This window comes from Amblyomma maculatum, chromosome 11 (genome assembly GCF_055883805.1).
Source record: "Amblyomma maculatum isolate TAMU_Amacu chromosome 11, ASM5588380v1, whole genome shotgun sequence".
Lineage (NCBI taxonomy): Eukaryota > Metazoa > Arthropoda > Arachnida > Ixodida > Ixodidae > Amblyomma > Amblyomma maculatum.
Genome location: NC_139354.1, coordinates 52,983,422 through 53,007,957, shown reverse-complemented (window position 1 = coordinate 53,007,957; position 24,536 = coordinate 52,983,422). Strand labels below are relative to the sequence as shown.

Sequence of the window (24,536 nt, the reverse complement as noted above, 5' to 3'; positions counted from 1 at the left end):
TTTTGCACAGAATATTTATTAAAAAAGAAGCAAGTCTCTGCGCCTGCGAAGAGCTTGCGATGTGCTTCATGGACTGCCCGAAGTGCTGAGAAGGCCCTCTCTGCAAAACATAAAGGAGAAACTTCGTGTCACTGTCAAATGGGGGAAATAGATGTTTATATCGAGTGACGAGGAAGATGATATGCACTTATTCAGACATGCTCACATGCATCCATTTGCTTTTTTTGGTGTCCGAATAGGGATCTTTCCTTAAGTAAGAACGTGGGGACAATATGTGCTGCGTCCTAGTATATCCTCAGATAACAAGTTAATTATTTTAAGATAAATTACGTGACAGGTTCACAATTGTTCTGATTTGCACGTGTAAAGGAGGAAGATGCTGCCTTCTGATATGATGCTCAACTGATGGGATCCTATTGTCCCAATAGCCTTATTGGACCAGTGTAACATTCTAATACCTCACGAGAGCGAACCACACACTTCAATCTTTTTTCGGGGATATGTGCCTCGTAGCTACCCTAGTTAAGTATAGATTCCTATGTTCACTACTAAGCCCATGTCTACCAACCAGTCATACATCAATGTTATGCTGCGCAGTGATGGCGTTTGAACCTTTCTAAGAACAGCCAATTTTAATGGGGAGTGAATGAAATGAGGCAGCATATCAAACGATTAAAGCCGGGATTCAAACGAACATGTACCAGGCGTTGGTCACTCTGAAGATTCAGCGCTGCTATACATGACCTCGGTAGTGATGGCAAGGTGGCCAGTAGCGAGGTTTCTTATAAGCGGGATCAAATTTCTATAAACATTCTGGCCATTACAGGGTCGTCAATGTTGCGTAGTTTAAATCAATGGTTTTCGAGCATGGATGTGCTGTGAAATCCGTGTGGACCAGTGGAAGTGTTGGGGACCCCGTAGAAGCAGGGGGGGCGGGGATCTTTAGCGGACTGCTACTGTTGCCACTGAAGCACGTTGCGTAATTGGGGTTGATTCAAGGCTAGACTGGCCTCTTAAAACGCGCTCTTGATAAGCCAGCCTGCCGCGGCAAGCAGATCTACTGAAAAACCAAAAGTTCTACGGGGCAATAACCTCACAAAATCTCATCAAATCGCATAGACTCTCATACGGTGGACATCATTATCATAAAATATTTCCCATAATTTATTATAATGTACAAGAAGCTATGAGATCTTATGCAATTATATGTGACTTGTATGTGATTTCTCATGCGAATTGAGTGACATTGTGAGTGAGAGAAAATGTGAGGTACAATTTTACAATTTTCATACAATTTTTTCAGTAGCGATGCGAGGACACGAGGAAGAGACGATGCATCGGCGCCGGTATGATATGAACCGCTAGAATGGATTAGACTTCTTCAAAAGCCACGCCACTCACTCGTTGGACATCCGAGACGCTTTACATTGGAGAGCCGTTCAGAAGTGCAGCCAGAGGTCGGGTTTCAGTAATGCGGGCATCAGCACACGCCCTCCCTCTCCCCTGTGCTCTCAGTTTCCGCACTCTTCTCGCGTTTATTTGGACCTGAGAAGCTAAAGTTGGCCTTAAACATGCGTGCTTTTAACATGCATGAAAAAATGTGTCTAGTCAGGCTAGAACTATCGCGTGACCCCTCTTTTCTGGTTGTGGCGTGGGTTTTGTAGACCCCGAAATTCGCTTCGCGGAACCCCTGGAGTCCACCCATTTGATAATCACTTGTCTAAACGAAATAAACTTCTGTTATGTTGCTCAGAATGCCAATAACCTGGAAGAATAATAGCGGTGACGACATTATGGAGCGCGTCGTGATTCGCAGACCTTCAGCGAACACCGCGTGAATCGCAGTGTCCTGTGACGTATGCTATCTTTTCGGGTTGCGTAAAATAAAAGTGCCCCCAAACTCTTTGAAAAAAGTTAACGCAGCCGAACTACGTCGGCTGCGTTTACTTTTTTACAATTATTCAGTACCAGATTGTCACTTCACTTGAAGCTATGTATGAGCGTGAAGAGGGACGTGCATAGTAACCACCACCACCATCGGCCAAGCTAATGTGAACCCCGTTCGACGAGGAGCCTGTATGCACTTTGTCCGTTAGAACTTCTGATGTGATCTGTCGGTCTGACTGTGGGTTATCCTTGCTAGTTTTCCCTTTCGCATTGCATGCCCTAGCTGCCTAGGAACACTTCTTGATTTAACCGACAACTAATTTAATCGCCTTTGCAATCTGCCCCTGTGCTGTCTTCATGTATCGTGACGGTGTCGGGTGCGTATTTTTGTTTTGAAAATTTGCTGCGTGTCTGCTCGCTTGAATGAAAAGTTAGTTGATTAATCTCTTTACGTTTCTGCGCCGTAGGTGAGTACTGGTAAGTTAGGGCTATTTCCTAAGGTGGAAAACTCATAGCCCCATGTTCAGCTCAGCATAAGAGCTCAAAGGAACGACATTCATAGCGATGAGGAGAAAAGTATTAGTTGGACTGGCAGAATGAGGAAGGGTTTTCGCGGCAGTGTGTCCTATCTCGTGAGGTGGCCACGTTAGCTATGCAAAAGTTAACTTTAGATTTACCTCCTTCCTGTGCTGCGGTGTTGCACCGAAAGGCCTGGAACAGCCATCACTGCCACCTCATTGTTCGAACGAGGCAAGAATTTACTCGAAGCGTGTAGAGCCCACTTTGCCGAAATGGCATCGCTGCCACCTGATTAAATAGAGAGATTTAGCTTGCCGTGACCCTCTACCGCACGTGGGCGGGGCGCACAAGCTGATTGGTCCCGACGCGGCAGGTGTATGTGCCGACATCCAGTACGTGACTCCATCTATCGGCGTCAAGGGGATCTGGGCATGCGCAGTAGAACGCGCGGCGGCGGATCACGGTAGCGGATCGCGGATGACGGTAAACTAAAACTCTCTAATCTCGAAAATTAGCCATCCGCCACCTGGGACTTGACCTGCATTCACCAGCCACCCACTTCAACCTTCAAGAAGATCGCCACCCACTTCCCACGCAGCACCCTATTTCAACCACCGTCATCTCACAGAAGTCATAACCTATCGCCTATGAGCCTAGCTCCATCTTTAGCTTAATTCCCTTCCCATAAACTACCCACTTGCACTTACCAGAACGACGTATGCACCGAACAAAATTCACAAATAAGGGCAGCGTTTTCTCTTAGTCTCCAAAACAGGAGGCAAGAATATTGCTTGCTTTGCGCTGCATCTTGAAAAACTGTGCTATTTGACTATGCAAGCGGAGATTAAAATGGATGCCTTGAGGGTGCTTCTGATTCACGGTTTAAGCTTGGGAGCAAGTGTAGCAAGATTTCAGAAGCATGCGAAGTGAAACGTACCACACGAGTCTCTCCGGGTAAAAAAAAACACAAACACACAAATACCGCAGCACATTGCCTAATGATCCACATCTCAAAGTGGCTGCACAGGATGTTAGAATGCGCTCCTAAATGGAAGAAACCTCACCCTCCCTGCTTGTACTTCTTGTAACTGAAGAAGAGGAGAACAGCCAGCAGGATGACAGCCAGAGGAATCAGTACGATGCAGAGGATGCTAGACGTGGAAAGGCCGGAGGCAGCGGGCTCAACTGGTTAAGGAAATAAAAATAGTGTTTTTTCCCTACTGAAAAAATTGTATGAGGCAATAACCTCACATTTTCTCACACAATCTCACTCAATTCACCTAACAAATCACATACAAGTCGCATATAATTGCATAAGCTCTCATAGATTCTTGTACATTATCATAAATTATGTACGATATTTCATGATAATGATGCGCACCATATGAGAGTCTATGCGATTCGAGATTTTAAGAGGTTATTGCCCCTTAGAACTTTTTGTTTTTCAGTAGGGTTGGTAAAGGCGCTTTCGTTGTACCCAGAAGTGCGGCGCAACGAACACGAAAACGTGAATAGACTATTCACGTTTTTGTGTTCGTTGCGCTTTATTTCCGGGTACTATGCAGCACCAACTCTCCCTCAAGATTTTATTCTGAGATACACTTTCATTTTTTCCCCTAATATCATAAATGTTCGAGACAAGTGGCCAAGCTACGACATTAGATTGAAAATATTAAGAAATATTGTTTAAGAACACAGTTCTCAAAAGCAAATAAGGTAACCCTACAGGAAAAGTTTTTATAAAGAGAACAGCATGTAAACAATATTTAGTGGCGATCTTTAGTAGCCGCATACTTTATTTTTGCATCAAGCTTGTAAAATACTATTTGCAGTAGTGAAGGTGTAAGCAAAACTCCTGGGCATGAGCATTTTTCAGCGGTTAGTGCTTTTGAACGCAATTTTTCGTGCATCTTAAGACTGAAGTCATAAGAAATATTTAATACTCTCAGTTCCCACTTAAGAAGTCTGTTAGTTTTCTGTTTATAATTGTCAAAAATGCACCGAATTTATTTGCTGTGGCTGGCTCAACTACCTGACAGGAGAGAAGGAAACACTATAAAAGCAAGATCCCGTCGGTAGACTAGGCTGTTCAAATCAGGATCTTAATGAGAAAATCCTACAGTATTCCTCAATTGCGTTGCTGTTAAAAGTGGTGTCCAAGAAAGCTAGATTTGATTTATGTTGCCTGGGCAGATTTTGATGCATTTTGTACTACACTAAAGAGATTCCTCGGGATTCTGATGGTGCAGTATGCTCCGAATAATTCTCATTCATCCTGAATGAGTACTTGAAGTCGTCCGCTATTGTGCTTTCAACTGCCGTTTTCCAGTAATATCCGGTAGCTACGGAATACATACTACACATATTTTCAATCTATTGAGTATCACATTTACTCTACCTAATGAACATCACCAATCATTCCTAAATAAGCAACAACGATCATTTATTTGAATAACTCGCATTCTGACCTGCGGCTGTCAAGGTGAATTGTAAGGGGCCATCTTTCTTAAAAAAAATACGGCGGGTGAACATACCATCGTGAAAGTGAGTGGTGGATTCGTGGGGTAGCAGAGTTGTTGAGTCCTGCTTCGTAGTTGTAGACGAAACACTCTGGCTAGCCGTAGTGTAGCCTTCAGTCACAGTGGTAGCCCTTGTCGTCTGGCGAGAAGTGGAGGTCCAGAATGATATAAAATTTCGGTTTAGGTCGAGGTGAGACAGTGTGTATCATTTTCTCGTGTTGGCTTTGACTTGCTCAACAACTAGCTACAGGCCCTCGTTTTTGCTGCCATTGCCACTTTAACAAAGCATTCCCAAGATCTAACACCCGAGTGTACGAAATTGTTCATAATTATAGGCGTCTTTCCTGACACTCATGGTTACCTTCTTATGATACAGATTCTTTCGTGGTAAAACTGAAATTCGAGCTCAGAAAACGTTGTCATTAGAAAGAACATGTTACATCATAATGTCGTAAGTGCTCAGGGAAGTACTTCAGAAACGCCATACAATTAAGGGTAAGTCAGCAGCTGCAGCAACCTCGTTGTTATCCCAGATATATAAACGCGAAGCGCTAGCTCTAACATTATTATAATCAAAAACCGGAATAAATAGCGTTCACGAAGACAGGACAAGAAACAAACGCATTTTTTTTCTCTCTCTTGTCCCGCTTTCTTTAGAGCTGTTTTCTTTTCTTCAACATGTACCAGCCATGCTCGTACTAACCCTAATCTGAATTCAACACTCTGCAGTGCAAATGCCTTTACCATATCCCTGCTACTAGCCTGGGCCTGTGTCATTTGCACCCACATAATTTGAGCAGACTTTCTAATCTCAGTTCAACACTCTATTGACTGTACTCTTAGCTAGTAACTAATGACGTTCTCGTCGATATTGGGTTGAATTGTGTATTTAACGGGAATGCAAGATAACTGCAGATGTTCGGTAAGGTTAAAAGACTGAACTTCAAGGTAAGGCAAGCACAAAAGGGGGCGCTAGAATGACGTGTGGGTGAGATTAGGAAGTTTGCGGATAATGTAGATGTAGCAGACATATTACTGGGTTAACTGAAGGAGTATGCGAGCTTATTTATCCCTGCGGTGGAGTGTACTGCAGGTCGCTGCTGATTGTGTGACTGTATTTTTCAGTACTGAAAAAATTCAGCAGATCACAATAGCAAGTCTCAGGGAAGAATTTACACTTTGGATAAAAGGGCAAGAAAACGCTTCGACGCCCCTTCCCCTCCCTGCTGCTTAGTTTTGTGAAGGCCGTTGTTTTACTAATAAAAACCAACTGCATTGTACTCATTCTTTTACGAAGAAATAATGGGAGCAGTGCGCATATCTTCTATAGAGTAAAAAAGACATAGAATCAAATTTTAAGTCCGTAAATATTTAGCGGTGTCATCTCTTGAAGGGTTAAACTTGTAACTAGCTTAGACTTCAAAAATTCCGCGCAGTGGGTTAGAGGTCAGATGATGAATTGAATAATCCCTTAAAGCACAAGTTCTACAGGACTACAGTGAAAACTTTGATCTCTGTTTTACTTCTCAAGGAGAAGTTGAAAGCTCAAACTATGATTCCCTACGGCCAATGATATATGGGGTCAGACAACAGCAGCCGTAAGGAGAGGGCAACATCGATACACGATTAAATATAGCGCAGCGGAATGATTATTCAATAACAAAAAAGAAACTACGTTTTAGAGAAAATAACAAGCCAGCATGTAAAAAAAAAAACAAAAAACAAAACGAAACTTACCGTTTGTGGAGCGGGGACAATGTAGGCTGAAAAACAAATACATTTTTCGTTACAGCCTTTTCGAGTCAGCTTGTGATGCCGAAACGTGCTCAGTAGAGTTCACACAGTATGCAGAAAGTTTTCATGATTTGCGAGAGCATGTGAGAGATAAGTTTGTTTTGTTCGCAGCTAACATTGATTGATGCAGTCTTTTCTCGGAAGTAGATAGCAAACCATCTTGACTTGTTACGGGTTTTATTACGGCCCAAAGATATATGCTTCGTTGTTGTTCTAAATATAATATATATCTTCTCAGATAACGCATTTTTTTGAAAACACGAAATATAAAACTCTTAGGTAGGCTTATATTAGATATAATTCATAGAAAACGAAGGCAACCCATAGACACTTGAATAATGGCATGCAGGGGGAATATTTCAAAACTCCACCACAAAACACAACTGGAGAGATATGGGAGTAGCCTTTTGCCCTGGAGTGGAATGTAGGCAGTGTGATGGTGATGAGAATGATAAAATGAAAAATTAATTCTTGTTGGTCGAGAGACAAAAGGCCTTCGCCTTGCAGTGGGTGTATTTGGTATGATCATGGTTACATAAAAATGTGGTCAAACTGAAAAATACTTCCCAAGCGGCACAAACCTTGGGCCAGTGTTGACACTACGTTGGCAAATTACAGTCTTACATTGGTCATATTCAGGAAGACACAGGAATGCAAAAAGGTAGACGACTACACGAACAGCTCATTTTGAGGCGAAATCTTTCTTGGCCCTTGGCAAAACAAACTAACAATGGTTTAACACGGCTAAACCCAAGTAGACAAAGCGAAAACGCGCGACACCTCTATTAATGTCTACGAATCTCAAGGACACCACAGCCGGGTGTACACGGCACGAGGTTGTCGAGGGCACTTTGAAGAGAACGTTTATGCGTAGTTAATAATTGTGCAGTGACGTCGTCCTGAACTGGCCCTCCAGGTGGCAACGGCGAATACTTATAGCCGTTGCAAACGCCACATAGCTTGATTTAAGCCTTCACTGTAAGCTGTCTTGAGGATTCTAGACGGCACGAAGGTGTCGAGGGCATTTGATTAAAGATTTGGCAAAAAATCTGTGATCCGCTAGCCTTCAACAACACGCTGCTGATACTTTGTTTTACGGGCGTTTTCAGTGTGTAATAAAATGCTACCTTGGAATGTGCATGAGCGCACGCACGGGTAGCGCACATGATGGTACTCGTTTTGTCACCATAGACGTGGTTTTGTCATTGCCCTTTCGCGTTATATTATTTCCCGATTCACTTGTCTTCGGCATCAGGTAAACGAGACCTTACTGACAACGCCTGCCTTTGCAAAATTGCATGTCAAAACTCGCTTGTCTGGGAGATAATATTGACATCAGTGTTCGGGCTAGCTCTTAGTGCATACGTCGGCTCCAAAGTTGAGCAAAACGAACGAAACCGTCTTCCCTGCACTCAAAATTTTCAGAATAGCATAAACCCCATCGAATACAACGTAGAAACGCTATTGGTTAGACGACTATTCTTATTCTGGTTTGGTCTTTAAAGGTTAACGTCCCAAAGCGACTCAGGCTATGGAGACGCCTTAGGGGAGGACTTCGGAAAGCTGGACCACCTGGAGATCTTTAATAGCGCTGTCCCACGGGCATTTAGAAGGCCCTCGAACCGACTGTCTATCGACTCGAAGACCTTCGAAAGCTGCCACACGGGCGTTTTCAATGGCCATTGAGTCGATAGTCAATCTAGTCAACGGAACAGCTCAGAACTCTATCGAGATCTCGAAGGCCTTCGAACGTTGCGCAAGGTTGCTAGCGCTGACCCGAGCAGCGTCGTCACGCACACACGTGCACAGCGCGTTTACGATACAAAAACTTTAACAAGCGTTTTTATTTTATATATTTAATTTACGTGGTAAAATATTAATATCCGTAATAATTGATCGGTCGTTTTTAAGGCACATTATTTATGTACTCTCTACCACTGCAACATGCACCGCCGAGAAAAGCAAACACAATGAAAAGCACAGCCGTATGAACTTCAAAGCGTTAAAAAAAAGTTGTCCTTGAATAACAACTAAGCACCTGCAGTTACTAAAAAAAGGTAACAGTTATATTTTATTCTGTACTTATAGAGAGATTTTACTTTTTAAGCGAACCCGAAAGCAACAATAGTGGCGCCACAGAAGTTTGGCGCCAAACACCATAAATATTTCAATAGGCTTCGAGTTTTGCCGTGTAGCAGAGGCACAACTCCTTCGAGTTCGATCGCAATTGAAAATCTGGAAGGCTATCGATTCAATCGCCTTTGAAAATGACCGTGTGACTGGGGTATAACTTGCACTGACATGGCACACTACACGGGCGCCTTAATTCTCTCCTTCATCAAAAAGTGGCCGCCTTGGCCGAGATCCGGTCCCGCCTACTTGAGTTCAGTAGTCAAGAGCCCTAGCCACTAAACCATCGCGGTGGGATCAACAACTATTTTTACACAGAATGGTTAGAACAGCTTTCATGAAGGAATCCAATGCCGCCTTATCACCACTATAGTATCCTAAGAAAAAGAGGAAGAGAAATGAGTTTGAGAACTTGGCTTGACCTTATCGAAACACTCATGTGGGAAGGAATTAGAGTTACATTTACAACACTGGAAGTGAATTGCGAGAGCAAGGCATAAATATTATGATTTGAGGGAAATTATCACCGGAGACATGATGGAAAAAGTAGGCACAGCTAGATTTTAATTAGGCTTATACATCTTAGTCCCCAGAAAAAAAAAAACAAGAAACTCTAAGCTCTTCCATTAAGTAACCTGTCCGACAGTGTTATCCGTTTCCGGTTTCTGTCCTCTTGCCCACACAAAAACAAACATCGTTTACCTCTATGATTTCCTTTACCGCTCCCTCACTGTCCCTTTATTTCCGCCGTCCCAGTTCAGGTGCTTCAGATATCAGATAGCAGATACCGGAGCTGTAAACATACTTTCCTTCCCTTTTGATATCTAACAATAAATAGCCACATACCACTAAAACTTTCTTTTTTTTTTTGTTACAGTTGGCCAATGCTTGGCACGTGCCTCACTTGGACGCAATCACTACGCATCTCTCTCAGTGTTCGTCGTAATTGCATACAATCATACACATGCTCACCCCTCACCAACATGCACTTCGCACTGGCCTGATTAGTACACTCTTAATTAGTACGTCAGTAATCGCACACAAATTCTTCAGCATATGAAGACGTAGACTGCCCATCTTAGTGAAAATATTCACGGCGGACGCATAAAACCCGCTTTTATCAAGTCACATTCACGTGCCTGCGGAGGCCTACAGGCAGGGCGTCCCGCTCTCAAGCCAAGGGCGAAGGATCCAATACCTGGCTAATTACACAATGATATTTTCATCACGATTCATTGCCTTTATTTACTGACATGTCATAATGACGTTTGAGATATCTTGATAAGCCCGTTTGCTAATGTTCTAATTACTTGTTATTGTACAGCTTCTCGGCTAGTCTGGAGTTTCTCCTCACCCCGCCGGCGCCGGCTACTTCTCCGTTTAACAGGACCCTTAACTCTGGTGTGTTGTAGTTCGAACTTAGCACAGCGTTATGTTATAGATCCTTTAATTCATAGCGGACCATTTGAAAGAACCCTTATGTTTTTATAGTGTTTCATCATGTTTTTCCGGTGATGTGATGCGTCTCTTAAACCAAATGGCTCACCCTTTGTTTTGTCGGAGAAAACAGCGAAGGCAGCTGGGAGGCTGATTTCTGCCACCGTTTCGTCGAGGAGAGGGAAACTGGCGAGAGCCCGGGCGTTTACACTGAAGAACGTGGGGCCTTCGCAACTGGCGGCGTCGTACACGAAGCTGTTGTCGTATTTGCTGAGGTGAAATACCCTGCGGAAGCGTTTCTCGTGAGTGACGGTGACCGTGTAACCGGTGAGGTTGAAGGGGCCAGTCTGAGCCGGTTTCCAGGACAGTCTTATGGAAGTAGTATCGTAATCTTTGGAATCGGACTTGCATTTTTTGCCAACATCGACTGCACTAAGTGCTTGTGGGAGGACCTTGGAATCTGCATGGGGATGGAAACAACAGCAAACATTTGTGAGACGAAAAACAAAGTCTGATGAGAAACAGTTGTGTGCTTGCATTTAGTTTTGTAAATAGGCATCATCACTGATATTGATGCTGGAATGCAGTACCCATCAAAGACAGCCCCGATAACAATTGGGTGTCTAATGTAAGTCATGCGTCATTGTCTTATCTGTAGGTTTGCAAAGCCCGATGACTCCATTAAATGCTATCTCACTTCGAATATAATTAGGAAAAAGTTTGACTGAAATTTGTAAATGAAACTTCTTAAAGAATGTAGCAATTTGAAACGAAGGCCTGGCCAGAGGAAGATAACCACCTAAAAATGAAAAGAAAGAATATTGGTCCGGCTTTAAATATTTTGCCAAGTGTTAAGGAATGAAAGTTAGAGCATTTTCTTAGCAGACTTAAAAAAGGGTAAATAAAATCTTGTCCTAAACGGTTCTTTTCATGCGCTTGGTTTATGGGCCTCAAGACAGTTGTTTTAAAAATGTAACTAGACACATAAAAAAGGAAACAGGACGCCATCACAGGATTATGAGATAAAACTAAGCTTCTCAGTTTACCTGCTGAAACTTGCCCCGCATAATGCGAGCCTTTCTTTCAGTTACAAGCTTTTGAATAGATCTTAAAATTGTGCCCTCAGATATCTGGGAGAGGATTGAGCGAAATGCATTCTAATAATTCTTATTAAGAGCTTTCTAAAGATCCGGTGTAATGGGTGCTGAGTCTTGTTTGGTTAATTCGTTGAGTGACCGTATTTGCGAGCGACACCGTTTCAAGATGGATGATCACGTCACGCAAAATTTGAATGCATCTTCTGCATACAGTTGTATCATAAAGTGTGTTTGGTCCATTGCTGATATTATTCTAATCTAACACACCGAGAATAGGAATATATAGAGCAAAGTAGGCTCCATAATAGTTTGGGTATCCAAATTCTTAAATTAGTTTCCTCATTAACGTTGTTCTGAATGAAAACCTTCGGGCTTTTTTTGTAAATTCTGAAATAATCGACGGTGCATAAAAACCAGATGCGCTAAGTACGTGTCATGCAAGTATCAGTCGTATAGAGTAGTTTTGAAAGAAAAATGGTTACTCACTTGGATCTTCAGTGACAAAAAAGAGGGAGTCGGAAAAGGCCGACTCTCCAGACTCGTAGAGGGCTTCTACACGCAACACGTAGGCGCTATTGCACTCCAAGTACAACTCCTGTCGCGTCACACTGCCGTCAACACGAGTCTTGGTGTCGTAGGCCCCGGGAGTAGAGACGTGGATGACGTATTTGCGAATAGGGTGGCTAATTCGCGGTGACTGCCAGGAAATGCTAGCCGTGAAGGCGTCTTGGCTCAATTCGTGCATGCAAGCTTGGTCTTGGAAGACAACATGGACATCATGAGGGGCCATGTTCTTCGCTGGAAGGTGAAAAAAATAGGGCCAATGAAATTAATTGTCACAAATGATGGTAAAATTTGGAGGACTCTTAAGCTCCGCCAGTCGCTATTGGGATGACGATAAAGCGTTAACAACTTCTGTCTTATTGCGTTAAGCAAGCCATGAGCACATATCTGCATGGCCTCTAGGGGCCGTGCGCCTAAGACTGAATCTAAAGCTCCTGGAAGGTTGGATTTCGATCTCGGCCCTTGAACACTTTGACGAAGCTCGAGTTGGCAGCGTCTGCCAGCTAGGTAATGTCGTAAGGTCTTGTGACGTCAGACAACCCGACGACCATGCCACCTACCAAGTGCCAGAGTAACGCCAAGTGATTCGTTTACGACGCATACGCAGACAATGCTAACGCCAGATTGTCTGAGAATGGGCCGTTTAAAGGAATCACTTTTGAAAGGAGAAATTCACAACAGTATGTTTTGAAAGGCGACTCGAAAACACGCATCTATGGTTGCAAAACGATCACTTGTCGGTTAAGTCAGCTCTTCGAGTAGGTGTTTAAAGGGCTGAAAAGCTTGACTGCACCAAGCAGAGAGCGATGAGCACATACGGTGTCACACTATATTTTTTCATACATCTGTGTTAACTCTTATTTGTCCTTCCATGTTCTGTAAACGGTCACACTTTGACGGCAGTTTTTTTTTTTTTGCAAGAAGGCTTCATCCATGGCAGTAGGAGCCGTGCACCAAGCTTTTCTGCGAAAGTTTTACTTTTTCGTGCCGGCTTAGATCAGCTTCGTGGTACTGAACTCATTGACTAAAGTTGCGTAGTACGGACAAGCGCGCATTAAACTTGCTGTTGGTCTGGTGGGGCATATGCGGTCACAAAAAGAGCGAAACTCATGCATTTAAATATTTTGAAATTTAAGGTGCGATCGAGTATGTGGCGTCAGTCAGCATAATGTCTCGATATGAAGCTTTGGCATGCGGGTACAATCTGAGCCCACCGCATGGAATTGGAAGTCATCAACAGAAAAGTTAGTTGTTGGTTCTGAGAAATGTTGGTACCATCTGAGCCCCCAATGTAAGCTTTCCAAAATAAAATTCAAATTTAAGAGAGGTTACAAACTGTTTACTCGGTGAGAGAAGGAAGACACAATTATGCTGAGTTTATCTTCGTTTTATTATATGAAATTTGCAAGTAGATTTATTCGGTTTGCTTTCCTAGGGTGTAACCTTTCTCAAGTGTTTAAAATTGTATTCGTAAGTGTGGCTGAGAGTACTTACCGATGGGTTCAACCTACGAAGCAGGGCGTTGTGCAGAAGGGAATTCGCATGAAAAAAAAAAGTAAATAATAAGTGTAAATTTGGTAGCAATAATTGTATTTTACATGGCTTCATAGGTGGCGCCTCAGCCACAAAAATTGTAATTTAAACATGCGGTATTAAGTAGACAATCCATAGTAGTGCTTCACACATTCTTAGATCATGAAGTGAGGAGTAAAATAGGAAGCTTATGGAGAAAGTCATCAGCATCAAGGATAGTATTTTCAAATTTTAACGGGCTCTAAATTCCCGCTTGCCCTACACAACATTACAGTCAGCCTTCACCTACTCCGCCTTGAAGATGTTATGAACAGCATATGCTCAAAGTGCCCGCAATTATGGCTGGCTGACGGGCTACCCCAAATTATTCTCATTCCGAGCGCGGCGAAGGTGACGAACATTTATTCGGCGATTTTTTTGTTTATCTGAAATCAGAAATGAGTTGTAATTTATTATTTGACATTAAGCGTTGTGCTGGAAAGAAACCATTGATGGGAAATCTGCAGGCAGGGGAATCTTTGATGGACTCGCTGAGGAAAACACTTTGGGCCATAATGTGTCATTGCCTCCTGAGCTCTACTTCCAGGTTGTCATGTTCACTTTCCACTTATAAAAAAAAGTGCTTTGGTAGTAAAAACAATGCTTGAAAAGCGTAAAAGCGAATTACAAATATGAGAAGACTAGAAAAAGGAAACCTTGAGCACAGCATTATATCATTAAAAAAAACAAAAAAAAACACCAGCGCTAAAAAACAAGAGCAACCAAGAAAAACGAATTAACGCAACACTGCCTTCCAACTGAAATTTTAATGACGGAAAGGAGGAGGCGGAGAGAGAGGAGGAATATCTTTATTTGGTATCCGACAGGATTTAACGTGACCGGACCTAGGTCTCCCTTGGAGAGAGGAATATTTGTACCATCCAGACATGTGCATGCGGGAAGGAACGGATAAGATAGCACAAAAAACCTCACTCATCATTATTAATGCTAATTAAGACAGGAAGCTTTCGCTCAAACAGCTGTAAGTTGATGACACGTTCCTTTTGATTTGGTTTGGTTTATGTGGTTCAACGTCCCAAAGTGACTCAGGCTATGAGGGACGCCGTAGTGGAGGGCTTCGGAAATATCGACCACCTGGGGTTGTTCAACGAGCACTGACATCGCACAGCACACGGGCGCCTTGCTATTCGTCTTCATATAAAAAGGACTCAGCGGATAGGGTTCGATCCCACATTCTTGGGCACAGCAGTCGAATACGCTAACCAGTGCATCCCCGCGGTAAGACTGATCTTCTTTTTCTTTCCTCTATGCGGTATAAGTGTACTTCTTTCCGCCATTAAACATTTGAACTGCGAGACAGCGCCGTTGTGTCCGTTTTCCTCAGTCGTCATTGTTTTTTGTGCTGTCCTTTTGTTTTCTTGAAGTGAACCCATTCCAACTATTCCAGTTCGTCATGCTCATTAACAGCAGTAGTACTGTGTACCTTATGTAGCCATACGCTAAATAATAAAGATTATATGAATATGGTAATAGGATACGTTCAACAAAAGAACTTAAACAAGTGAAAGATTCGCGGCTGGCTCTTTTAAGCTGAGAAACATGGAGGTTTGGCCTTGCCTCCTCCTCCTCCTCCTCCTCCTCCTCCTCCTCCTCCTCCTCCTCCTCCTCCTCCTCCTCCTCCTCCTCCTCCTCCTCCTCCTCCTCCTCCTCCTCCTCCTCATCATCATCATCATCATCATCATCATCAGCCTGATTATACCCACTGCAGGGCGAAGGCCTCTCCCATATTTCTCCACTTAACCCGGTTCTGTGCTAGCTGCATCCACTTGACTCCTGCGAACTTCTTAATCTCATCCGCCCACCTAACTTTCTGCCGCCCCCTGCTACGCTTTCCTTCCCTTGGAATCCAGTTTGTTACCCTCAGCGACCATCGGTTATCCTCTCTTCGCACTACATGTCCTGCCCATGTCCATTTCTTCTTCTTAATTTCCACTAAAATGTCGGTAACTTGAGTTATTTCTCTGACCCACTCTGCACGCTTTCTATCTCTTAATGTTACCCCTACCATTTTTCGTTCCATAGCCCTCTGGGTTGTCCTCAATTTAAGTAGAACTCTCTTGGTTAGCCTCCACGTTTCAGCCCCATAGGTGAGTACAGGCAAGATGCAACTGTTGTATACTTTCCTCTTGAGCGATACCGGTAAGCTGCTAGTCATAATCTGCGAGTGCTTGCCAAATGCGCTCCATCCCAATCTTATTCTTCTTGTTATTTCCTTTTCATGGTCCGGATCTGCGGTTACTACCTGTCCTAAGTAGACATATTCGCCTACTACTTCCAGTATTTCGCTACCTAATGTAAACTGCTGCTCCTTCCCGAGGCTGTTGAACATTACCTTAGTCTTCTGCACATTGATTTTCAAGCCTACCTTTCTACTTTTTCTGTCTAGGTCATCAATCATTATTTGTATAGTTCATCCTCCGAGTTGCTTTGCAAGGCAATGTCATCAGCAAATCGCAGATTACTGAGGTATTCTCCATCTACCCTTATCCCTAACTGCTCCCATTCCAAGTCTCTGAATACTTCCTCTAAACAAGCTGTGAATAGTACTGGGGAGATTGTGTCTCCTTGCCTAACACCTTTCTTTATGGGAATTTTGTTACTTTCTTTATGCAGAGCTATGGTTGCTGTGCAGCCACTATATATATCTTCCAGCATTTTCACGTACGGCTCGTCTACCCCCTGATTTCGCAATGCCTGCATCACCGCCGAGGTTTCAACTGAGTCAAATGCTTTTTCGTAATCAATGAATGCTATGTATAAGGGCTGCTTATATTCCGAGCATTTTTCTATCACCTGATTGATGGTATGGATATGATCGATAGTAGAGTACCGTTTCCCAAACCCTGCTTGATCCTTTGCTTGATTGCAGTCTAAGGTTGTCCTGATTTTATTAGTGATTACCTTAGTAAATACCTTATACGTAACAGACAGTAAGCTGATTGGTCTTTAATTTTTAAGGTCCTTAGAGTCCCCTTTCTTGTGAATGAGGATAATGTTTCCGTTCTTGCATGGTTCCGGTACCGTCGATGACACCAGGCACTGCGTATACAGGGTGGCCAGTTTTTCTAGCACGATATCCCCCTCGTCCTTCAGCTAATCTGTAGTTATCTGATCCTCTCCAGCTGATTTCCCCCTTTTCATAGTTTCTAGTGCTTTCTTGACCTCGTCCTTTGTCACTGGTGGAACGTCTGACTGTTTTTTCCTACCGCCAGTCTCATTACGGTCCTGACTACTTTGGCTACTGTAGAGATATGTATAAAACTCCTCGGCTACTTTGACTATCTTGTCCATATTAGTGATGACGTTGCCCGCCTTGTCCCTTATCGCTTACATCTGGTTTTTGCCTATGCCCAATTTCTTCTTTACCACTTAAGGCTTCCCCCGTTTTTTACAGCATGCTCAATTTTGTCCATGTTTTACTTCCTTATATCGGCCACCTTGCGCTTATTGATTAGCTTTGATATCTCGGCCAATTCGATCTGGTCTGTTGGATTGGAAGCTTTCATACTCTGGCGTTTCTTAATCAAATCTTTCGTCTCCTTAGACAGCTTACCGGTATCCTCTCTAACTATCCTACCGCCTACCTCTACCGCGCACTAAGTAATGATATTTCTGAAATTATTATTCCTTGCCTCTAGGGTAATGTCGCCATCCTCAGTTAGAGCTGAATACCTATTCTGTAGCGAGATCTTGAACTCTTCTGCCCTCCCTCTCACCGCTAATTCGTTGATGGGTTTCTTTCTTACTAATCTATTGCGTTCCTTCTTCATATTTAGGCTAATTCGGGACCTCACCATCCTGTGGTCACTGCATTGCACTTTCCCGATTACCTCTACATCCTGCACAATGGCGGGGGTTGAACACATTATGAGGTCGATTTCATTTTTAGTCTCTCCGTTAGGACTTTTCCAGGTCCATTTCCGGTTCCTCCGTTTGCTGAAGAAGGTATTCATGATTCGTAAGTTATTGCGCTCTGCAAACTCAACTAGTAACTCCCCCCTGCTATTCCTAGAACCAATGCCATAGCCACCTGCTGCCTTGTCTCCTCCCTGTTTTTTCCCTTCCTTGGCATTGAAGTCGCCCATTAGTACAGTATACTGCGTTTTTACTTTTCGCATTGCCGATTCTAAATATTCATAGAAGATTTCAACAGCCTGGTCATCATAACTACATGTAGGTGCATAGGACTGTACAACCTTCAGTTTATACCGCTTATTAAGCCTAATTACGATGCCTGCAACCCTCTCATTAATGCTATAGAATTCATCTATATTACCCCTATATACTTATTGACAAGGAAATCTACTCCTAGTTGTCGCCTCTCCGGTAAACCTCGAGAACACAGTACATGCCCATCCTTCAGTACAGTATATGCCTCATTCGGCCTCCTAACTTCACTAAGCCCTATGACATCCAATTTCATGCCCTCTAGTTCCTCTAACAGCACTGCTAAACTAGCTTCACTAGCTAGGGTTCTAGCATTAAACGTTGCCAGGGTCAGTTTCCAATGGCGGCCTGTACAGCGGAGCCAGGCTTTCTTAGCACCCCCTGCTGCGTCACAGGTCTGACCGCCGCCGTGGTCAGTTGTTCCGCAGCCGCTGGTGACTGAGGGCCGGGGTTTTATGGAACTTATCATAGGAGGTTGTGGCCAATTACTGCACCAGGGTGGCCAACTCTTGTTCTGGTGAGAGAGTGTGTTGCCGGAGGTGTTCACCGGCATCAGGTCGCACCCCAAACCTGTGTATGCAATTCCATCGACACGCGGATTTTTTTTTTTTTGCCGGTGGAGAATTGCGCAGCACCGGGATTTGACCCCCGGTCCTCTTGCATGCGAGGCGGATGTTCTACCGCTACGCCACCGCTGCAAATAGGCTTTAGGTGCATGTAGGTCTTGCCTACATGCACCTAAATTATGAAATAAAGCCCGTATTCATGAACAAAAGTTGAAAAGGTGAACTCATCTGTCAGAACTGAAATATTACACTTCCTCAACCCCCGAACAATATGCGGGCGACGTCTTCCGCTTGCTCATAATTTCTTCCTTTTTGGCATGAGATATAAAGAGTCCAGCGTCATTCTTTTATCGTAAAGGGAGAAATAAATAGTGCACAAAAGGCTATGTATGAAGAGTGCCGGTGGTAATCTTTCGCGGGATGCGGCTCTGTCGGTCAAGTCGAGAAGCGTAAAAAAATGTCAAATTTGAATATTGACCTAAACGGATGAACGCCGAGCAGATATGAACAGAATCATTCGTAAAATAACCTAGTTTCGAAAAACATTTTTCATACGTCACTTGCTAGACCTCCGCCGTGATGACTTGATCATTGATAAGTGCTTCTTGTTGTATCATAAGACAAAGTGCTGTCTCCTCATTATATTTTTGCAGCGTTATCTGTAAACACCATTCGATGAAGTGCTTCCCAGTGAGCAGCAGCTGCCTTGCACAAAGGCAGCTAACGACAGGCGAATGTCTAACAATAGCCGCAGAGAGGGCGTCTACTGTTAGAACAGTGAGATCGCATTGTTCTATTGAGGGATGAGATGATATCTCATGCTGCGAGGCACAGTACGCTTCTCAAGCGATTCTTACTGAGACACAAGCTGAATACATTTGTGATAATAAGGAAAAGATATCAGCGATGAGAAACAATAACGGAATGTGAATCGAGAGCTACCTTGTCTTGTTTTTTCTCCGCTGGGAAAATAACCTGCCCACTTCAGAGCTCAGGTGGTTAGAATAATCTCTGAAGCGAAGTTGAAGACCTCTAACGCTTGGTGTTTCCTGATCTATGCTGCGGAGACGTACCCACTAAGAATATGTTGTGCGCTCTAAGAGAAAGAATGTGCTGGCTCTCACGAGTTGCTTCGTGGAAACATTTCATCACAGGCACCTAAACTTATATACTTTGAATTACCAGAGCAAGCTTGATGTCTGCTAGGGAGGACTGTGAGAATCAGGAATGAGGAAACGAGATGAATTGCTCTTTACTAATAGGGCCAATTCTAATGGGGCCAAGAATGAGTGCTTAACAATGGTAAGGTGGGCATCTTTCTGATTAAGTTTGTCAGAGCGTTATGTTCTGCTGGTAATGGTTAATATCAAAAAGAAAGAGCTTTACAGGATCAACAAAGCTCGAAATCTATCTGTTCTCCACCTCATATGCTCTAACTCTTCCTTACTAAAATAAACGTGTTTATTACTGTTGCTTGCAGGACGCAATGATTCACATGATTAGTGGATTCAATATATTATTCGTCGCTGTGATATGCTGAGAAAACGTGTTTTGCTTTATTTTAATGTACCAGTACCAATTTCTAGCTTTTTCGTTTTTCCGTCTAATCACTTGGAATCAGGCCACGTTCGAACACTGCGAATGAACAGCCTGAAGTGTTTCCATGCCGCCAACTTTTGCAGGTATACAATCATTTCACTCCGAAAATAAAATATATTTAGGAATAAATGAACAATGATGGATGGAGAGGCTTAAACTCCGCGTTAGAATTATGACACCAGTGCGAACTGTGGTCCTCCTTGGTTACAAAAATACTCATTACATATTACTTTACGTCAAATACCACATGATATATATGTGGCTCCCAAGATGTACTATAGGCTGCTTTCGTGGCTTAGTCGCTAGCGTGTTTCGACTACAAATCAATTTTCATGGGCTGAAATCCCACCTGAGGCCTAAGTCTTAAAACAAAATGAATTTCATTAAAAAAGTCAGTCGTCTGACACTTCCAGGCACCTATAGTTCGCCATACATACTATGTTTTAATCACTTCCATTCCACGCCCGACGCCCCGTTTAACGCGATCATTGCGGTATACTTCTAATTTCCATGCGTGATCACGTGTCTTGACATCTTAATTCGGTCGACCAAGTAGGATATATCGCCCGCTGCGAACAACACCGATGAAGACGATGTCAACGTTTCTTCGACGTGGGAGCCTTAGGCCATTGAGTAATAATGCACAGGCAAATTAATTTCGTGGCTTCTCTGTGCTTTCATTTGGTGAACTTCTTATTACTTTTATTTAAAGCTTTTACCTCCTTATTTTCGTGCGGCCGTTTAAAACTACTTTATTGCTGTAAAATATTGTTTTGCTGCTTCGACTGCCCCTTTTTTACCTTCAGAATGAGATAGACGTCCATGTGGAGGGCTGAGTAAGTGCTCGCACCAGAATCGTACCTGTTGCTATCACAAAACGTGAATGCTTGCAATCGTTGAATAAAATTTTGTTTGTTTGGTCAGAATGCAATTGCTAACTTCCAAGCAATATTTTAAAGTGCCTTCCTAAGTACCGTCTATGTGCGGCTCAGGAACGCTTTCCATGGTGGCGCTGGAAGAACTCTGCGAACGTTATTAAGGTAGCAGGTTCGACATGAATATTTTACACTAAGAAAAGTGGGAAATATTTAAATCATACATTGCACATGCATCATACATCATACATAATGCGCCTTTCAAGCGATTATTTTAGGCTATTTAGAAAACTAAGGCATTTATGTTGGAGAATCCTCCATTAATTTTACTTCCTTCGGGAACCACGTTCTCTTATTAATAGCCTCCTGTCCCCACCTGTGAATCGGGTTCCGCTGGCAACTTGTGGAAGATAATTTTGTTGTAGCATGCTACAAATCTGTCAGACTAGGAAAGATTTCTAAATTTGGCTTGATTTATGGGGCTTAACGTCCTAGAGCATGCCATAGTGAAGGACTCCAGAAATTTCGACCACCTGGTGTAACATCCATAAACATTGCATAGCACATGGGCACCTTGTTTACCGGTGACCTCGAAAAGTGTCTGCCGTGACCGGAATTCGATCCCGCATCCTTGGGCCCAGTCGTCAAGCATCCTCACCACTACCCCACCGCCTCGAGATGGAAGACGTCTAGGAAAATATTGGAGGATAACATGATTGCGGAATGTTATAAATATTTACGACGAGAAAAATATTGAAATATAATTTATCTGAAGACTGCTACCAATTTGTGAACCTTGGGTAGATCTTTAGTCGACTATTTGCACAGAAATTGATTGAAGAATGATGAATGCCTGTAAGACAGGAAGATACTTAGGTAACTATTGGAATATAATATGTTTGCAGCATGGTGCAAATCTGTACGACTCGAGAAGATATTTAGGTTGCAATACATTGCCTCGTGGTGCAATTAGTTGTTTGTCGCCAAAGTACTAACCTGAGAGGTGACTTGATGAACCACGCAGGCCATAAGAAGGGACGCAATAATGCCGACATGCATGGTGATGGTTTTAAGGTGAGTGGTAGTGACAGAAGGTCAACGCAGCCACACTCGAGGTCGAAGCCTTAGTAGCGTCAATAGCTGCCTCCACAGCCTTTTATACAGTGCTAATCGACACGGGATTCCTGCTGTCGCTCGATAAAGTGGCGGAGTACGCTCAGACACGGAGGGCGTAGCAGACAGCGATAAAACATCTCCTTTTGTTCTAAGAGGTAGAGTCACCGCCCTTGGAGTGAAACAATGAGGGTGGGCTCAATGGAATTTTCGGTACTACAGAATCTACTGCTAAAGATCCGGCAATGAAGAATCAGCCTGACCAGAGAGCTGCCAGTGCACGCAACCGCCAAAGTTATGCATGACCTTTGAAGTCTTATTCGAGTATGTTATCCTTCTTTATTACAGTATTGTTATATGTGCTGAGGTACTGGGGGTCAAGGAGAAACGCAAAGAAACTCGCCTGCCCAAGACAACGCTAAGTAATTTTACTTTAGTGGAAGAATATATGCCGGCGTTTCACGTATTTTACTGTTATAAGTGACCTTTTTGTTTATCGGTGAGAATAGCGCACGAAACACCTTACACATGGAACATAATACATTTGTTTATTAGGTATGTTACATCTGAGCTTCTTACAGTAATTATACGCCATGAAATGTTTTCCTACTCTAGAGCTAACAGACTCAAGCTTATGAATTATTCTATTTCACAGCAACTGCTAGAGTGTCCTTTATTGTTTTTCTATGAGAAGTGCTACTGTGAAAAAAAGTTTGTTTTCTGTGCTGTATGCATGAATTCGCCCGTCCGTCCATCCGTCCGTCCGTCCGTTTAAGAATGTTAATCAGGGACTTATTTTGTGCATTTACATTGCATTCGACAAAGCACACCTAATGTTTTGTTAGTTATGCTTGTCGTTTGATGTTCAGTTTTCATAAACTGTGCTAATTTCCTTCCAAGAATGCATGGGTAATAGCCACCACTAGGTTTATTCCGCAGAGAAAAGCGGGACAGGTTGTTTCATGGAACAAACAAAAAATTGGTTGAACACTTAAGCCCCGCCTGTAGGGGTATGACTCAGGAGCCTTAGTGAGTACCGTCCGCGGTGATTCTTGCTGATTTTCTTTCCCTTACATAAACTTTGGTGGTCGCTTAATAGCTATTTTTTTAATCTGTGACTTTATTATCTGAAACATACTCATTATTATACAGCCGTAAGGCACTTTATTATGTGCAAGACCACGTGGCATATATATAAAACCACTGCTTTAGCAAATCGGAATGACACGTGTCTAACTCAGAATCGAATAATAAATGCAGCGTCTGTCAATAAAGCTATCTCACGTTGCTTTAAGACGTCACCCGACGATCAACCAGTGTTTGGCATTGTTAGCTACCAACTACCACTGCCAACTACCTATGATGTCTATGATTTTTAATCTACGACGTGGATGCCGACACCACCGACTCCGGATTAGCTGATGAAAGAGGCTTTTAACATTATGCATTAAAGAAAGATGCCAATTTATAGCAGCGTTTTGTTTTTGGGGTAGAGGCCTCAGCGTGAAGGACGGAATATAGTCTGGCGCAACGCATGTGACAGCAAAGAAACCTAACCAATAGGAGATAGATTAAGGAGGAGAAGGGAACGCAGAAAAGGTAACTAGAAAGACCTCCGATTTACTACCCTACAACCAGGAGGAGCACTTTAAGAAAGAGTATATATGCTTAAAGATAACCCCAGCGCTTTCAAAAGTGTTTGATTTAGGGATATGTTGTACATATTCAGTGCGTATTAATTATACAGGGCAGCAGCTGTTACTGGCTAATTGGAAGTTTTGAGGAGTCTCAGTGGCGGGAAACAACCATACGCGTGACGACCCTTTTGAGCTTTGTCGTCGCGCGCTCCCTCTTGACCACGTGGCCATATGTAGGTTTTCCCGAAGGTTTCCCACGTGAACATAGGTGGTGCCTGCGTGGAAATGTCATTTTCATGGCGCGATGATATGAAGCGTTAACAAACGCTTAAAAGTGACTCAGAAAGGAGATCTGTACTCATCTACGTAATTGCGGCAAGCTGTTTGGAGGAACTTCGTTGGTGTATCCGTGCAGCAAGTGGGAAACAAGAAGGAAGAAATTTAAGCGGAAGGAAAGGGACGCAGTGCCTTTACACGCAGATTTATTATGGCGACATATTTAAAAATCACAAAACGATTACAATAATCGGTCAGCGTAATCATAAACACTCCTCCTGGAGAGTAGCGCGGCACGTTTCAACTGAAGTCGGCACATTTCAACCGGGAAAACGGATGGATAATTGAGGCACGGATGCCAACACAATCTCTCTCAGATAGCTGATTCGATCCGGATCATGTAGCTGCTTCAGTACTTCAGTCTACGTGCAGATGCATAAAGAACAAAACTTCAAAAGACAGAGTCTAGAACAGCTACGCTATATTAAAGCAATGTCGAATACCGTGAACGCTGTATCGACGTCATGGTACACCGAATGCCAGGGGGAAAAGAGCACAGCTTTATTTGAGCAACGCGTATTTATACAGATGGCTTGGACAGCAGCGTATCGGCTGTTGCGTATCAGTTGTACATTTTGAGGCCGCACTGCGCATGCTGTCCCTGACGCATACGATACATCTTCCTTCTTTTGGAAAGAAAACTAAAAACAACAACAAAGCAAAGTTGCAAGCACGACATGGGCTCAGTGCACAAAAGAATAAC

The 24,536-nt window shown here is 43.1% G+C and overlaps 1 protein-coding gene across 2 annotated transcripts; it reads right to left on the bottom strand.

The window, feature by feature from the left end:
* LOC146173813 (uncharacterized) lies at window positions 1–21,886 on the bottom strand. 2 transcript variants are annotated; one of them, XM_084583435.1, is made up of 8 exons: window positions 21,744–21,886; window positions 13,442–13,454; window positions 11,870–12,181; window positions 10,396–10,746; window positions 6,663–6,688; window positions 4,941–5,064; window positions 3,471–3,591; window positions 1–100 (listed from the first exon to the last, which is right to left on the bottom strand). In XM_084583435.1, the coding sequence occupies exons 1-8, from the start codon at window positions 21,804–21,806 to the stop codon at window positions 67–69; spliced, it is 1,044 nt and encodes a 347-aa protein (XP_084439561.1). In that variant the 5' UTR covers window positions 21,807–21,886; the 3' UTR covers window positions 1–66. The 2 variants fall into 2 exon arrangements, with proteins under 2 accessions (XP_084439561.1, XP_084439560.1); XM_084583434.1 differs by having other exon boundaries at window positions 4,941–5,083; window positions 6,664–6,688.
* Window positions 21,887–24,536: the final 2,650 nt, after the last annotated feature.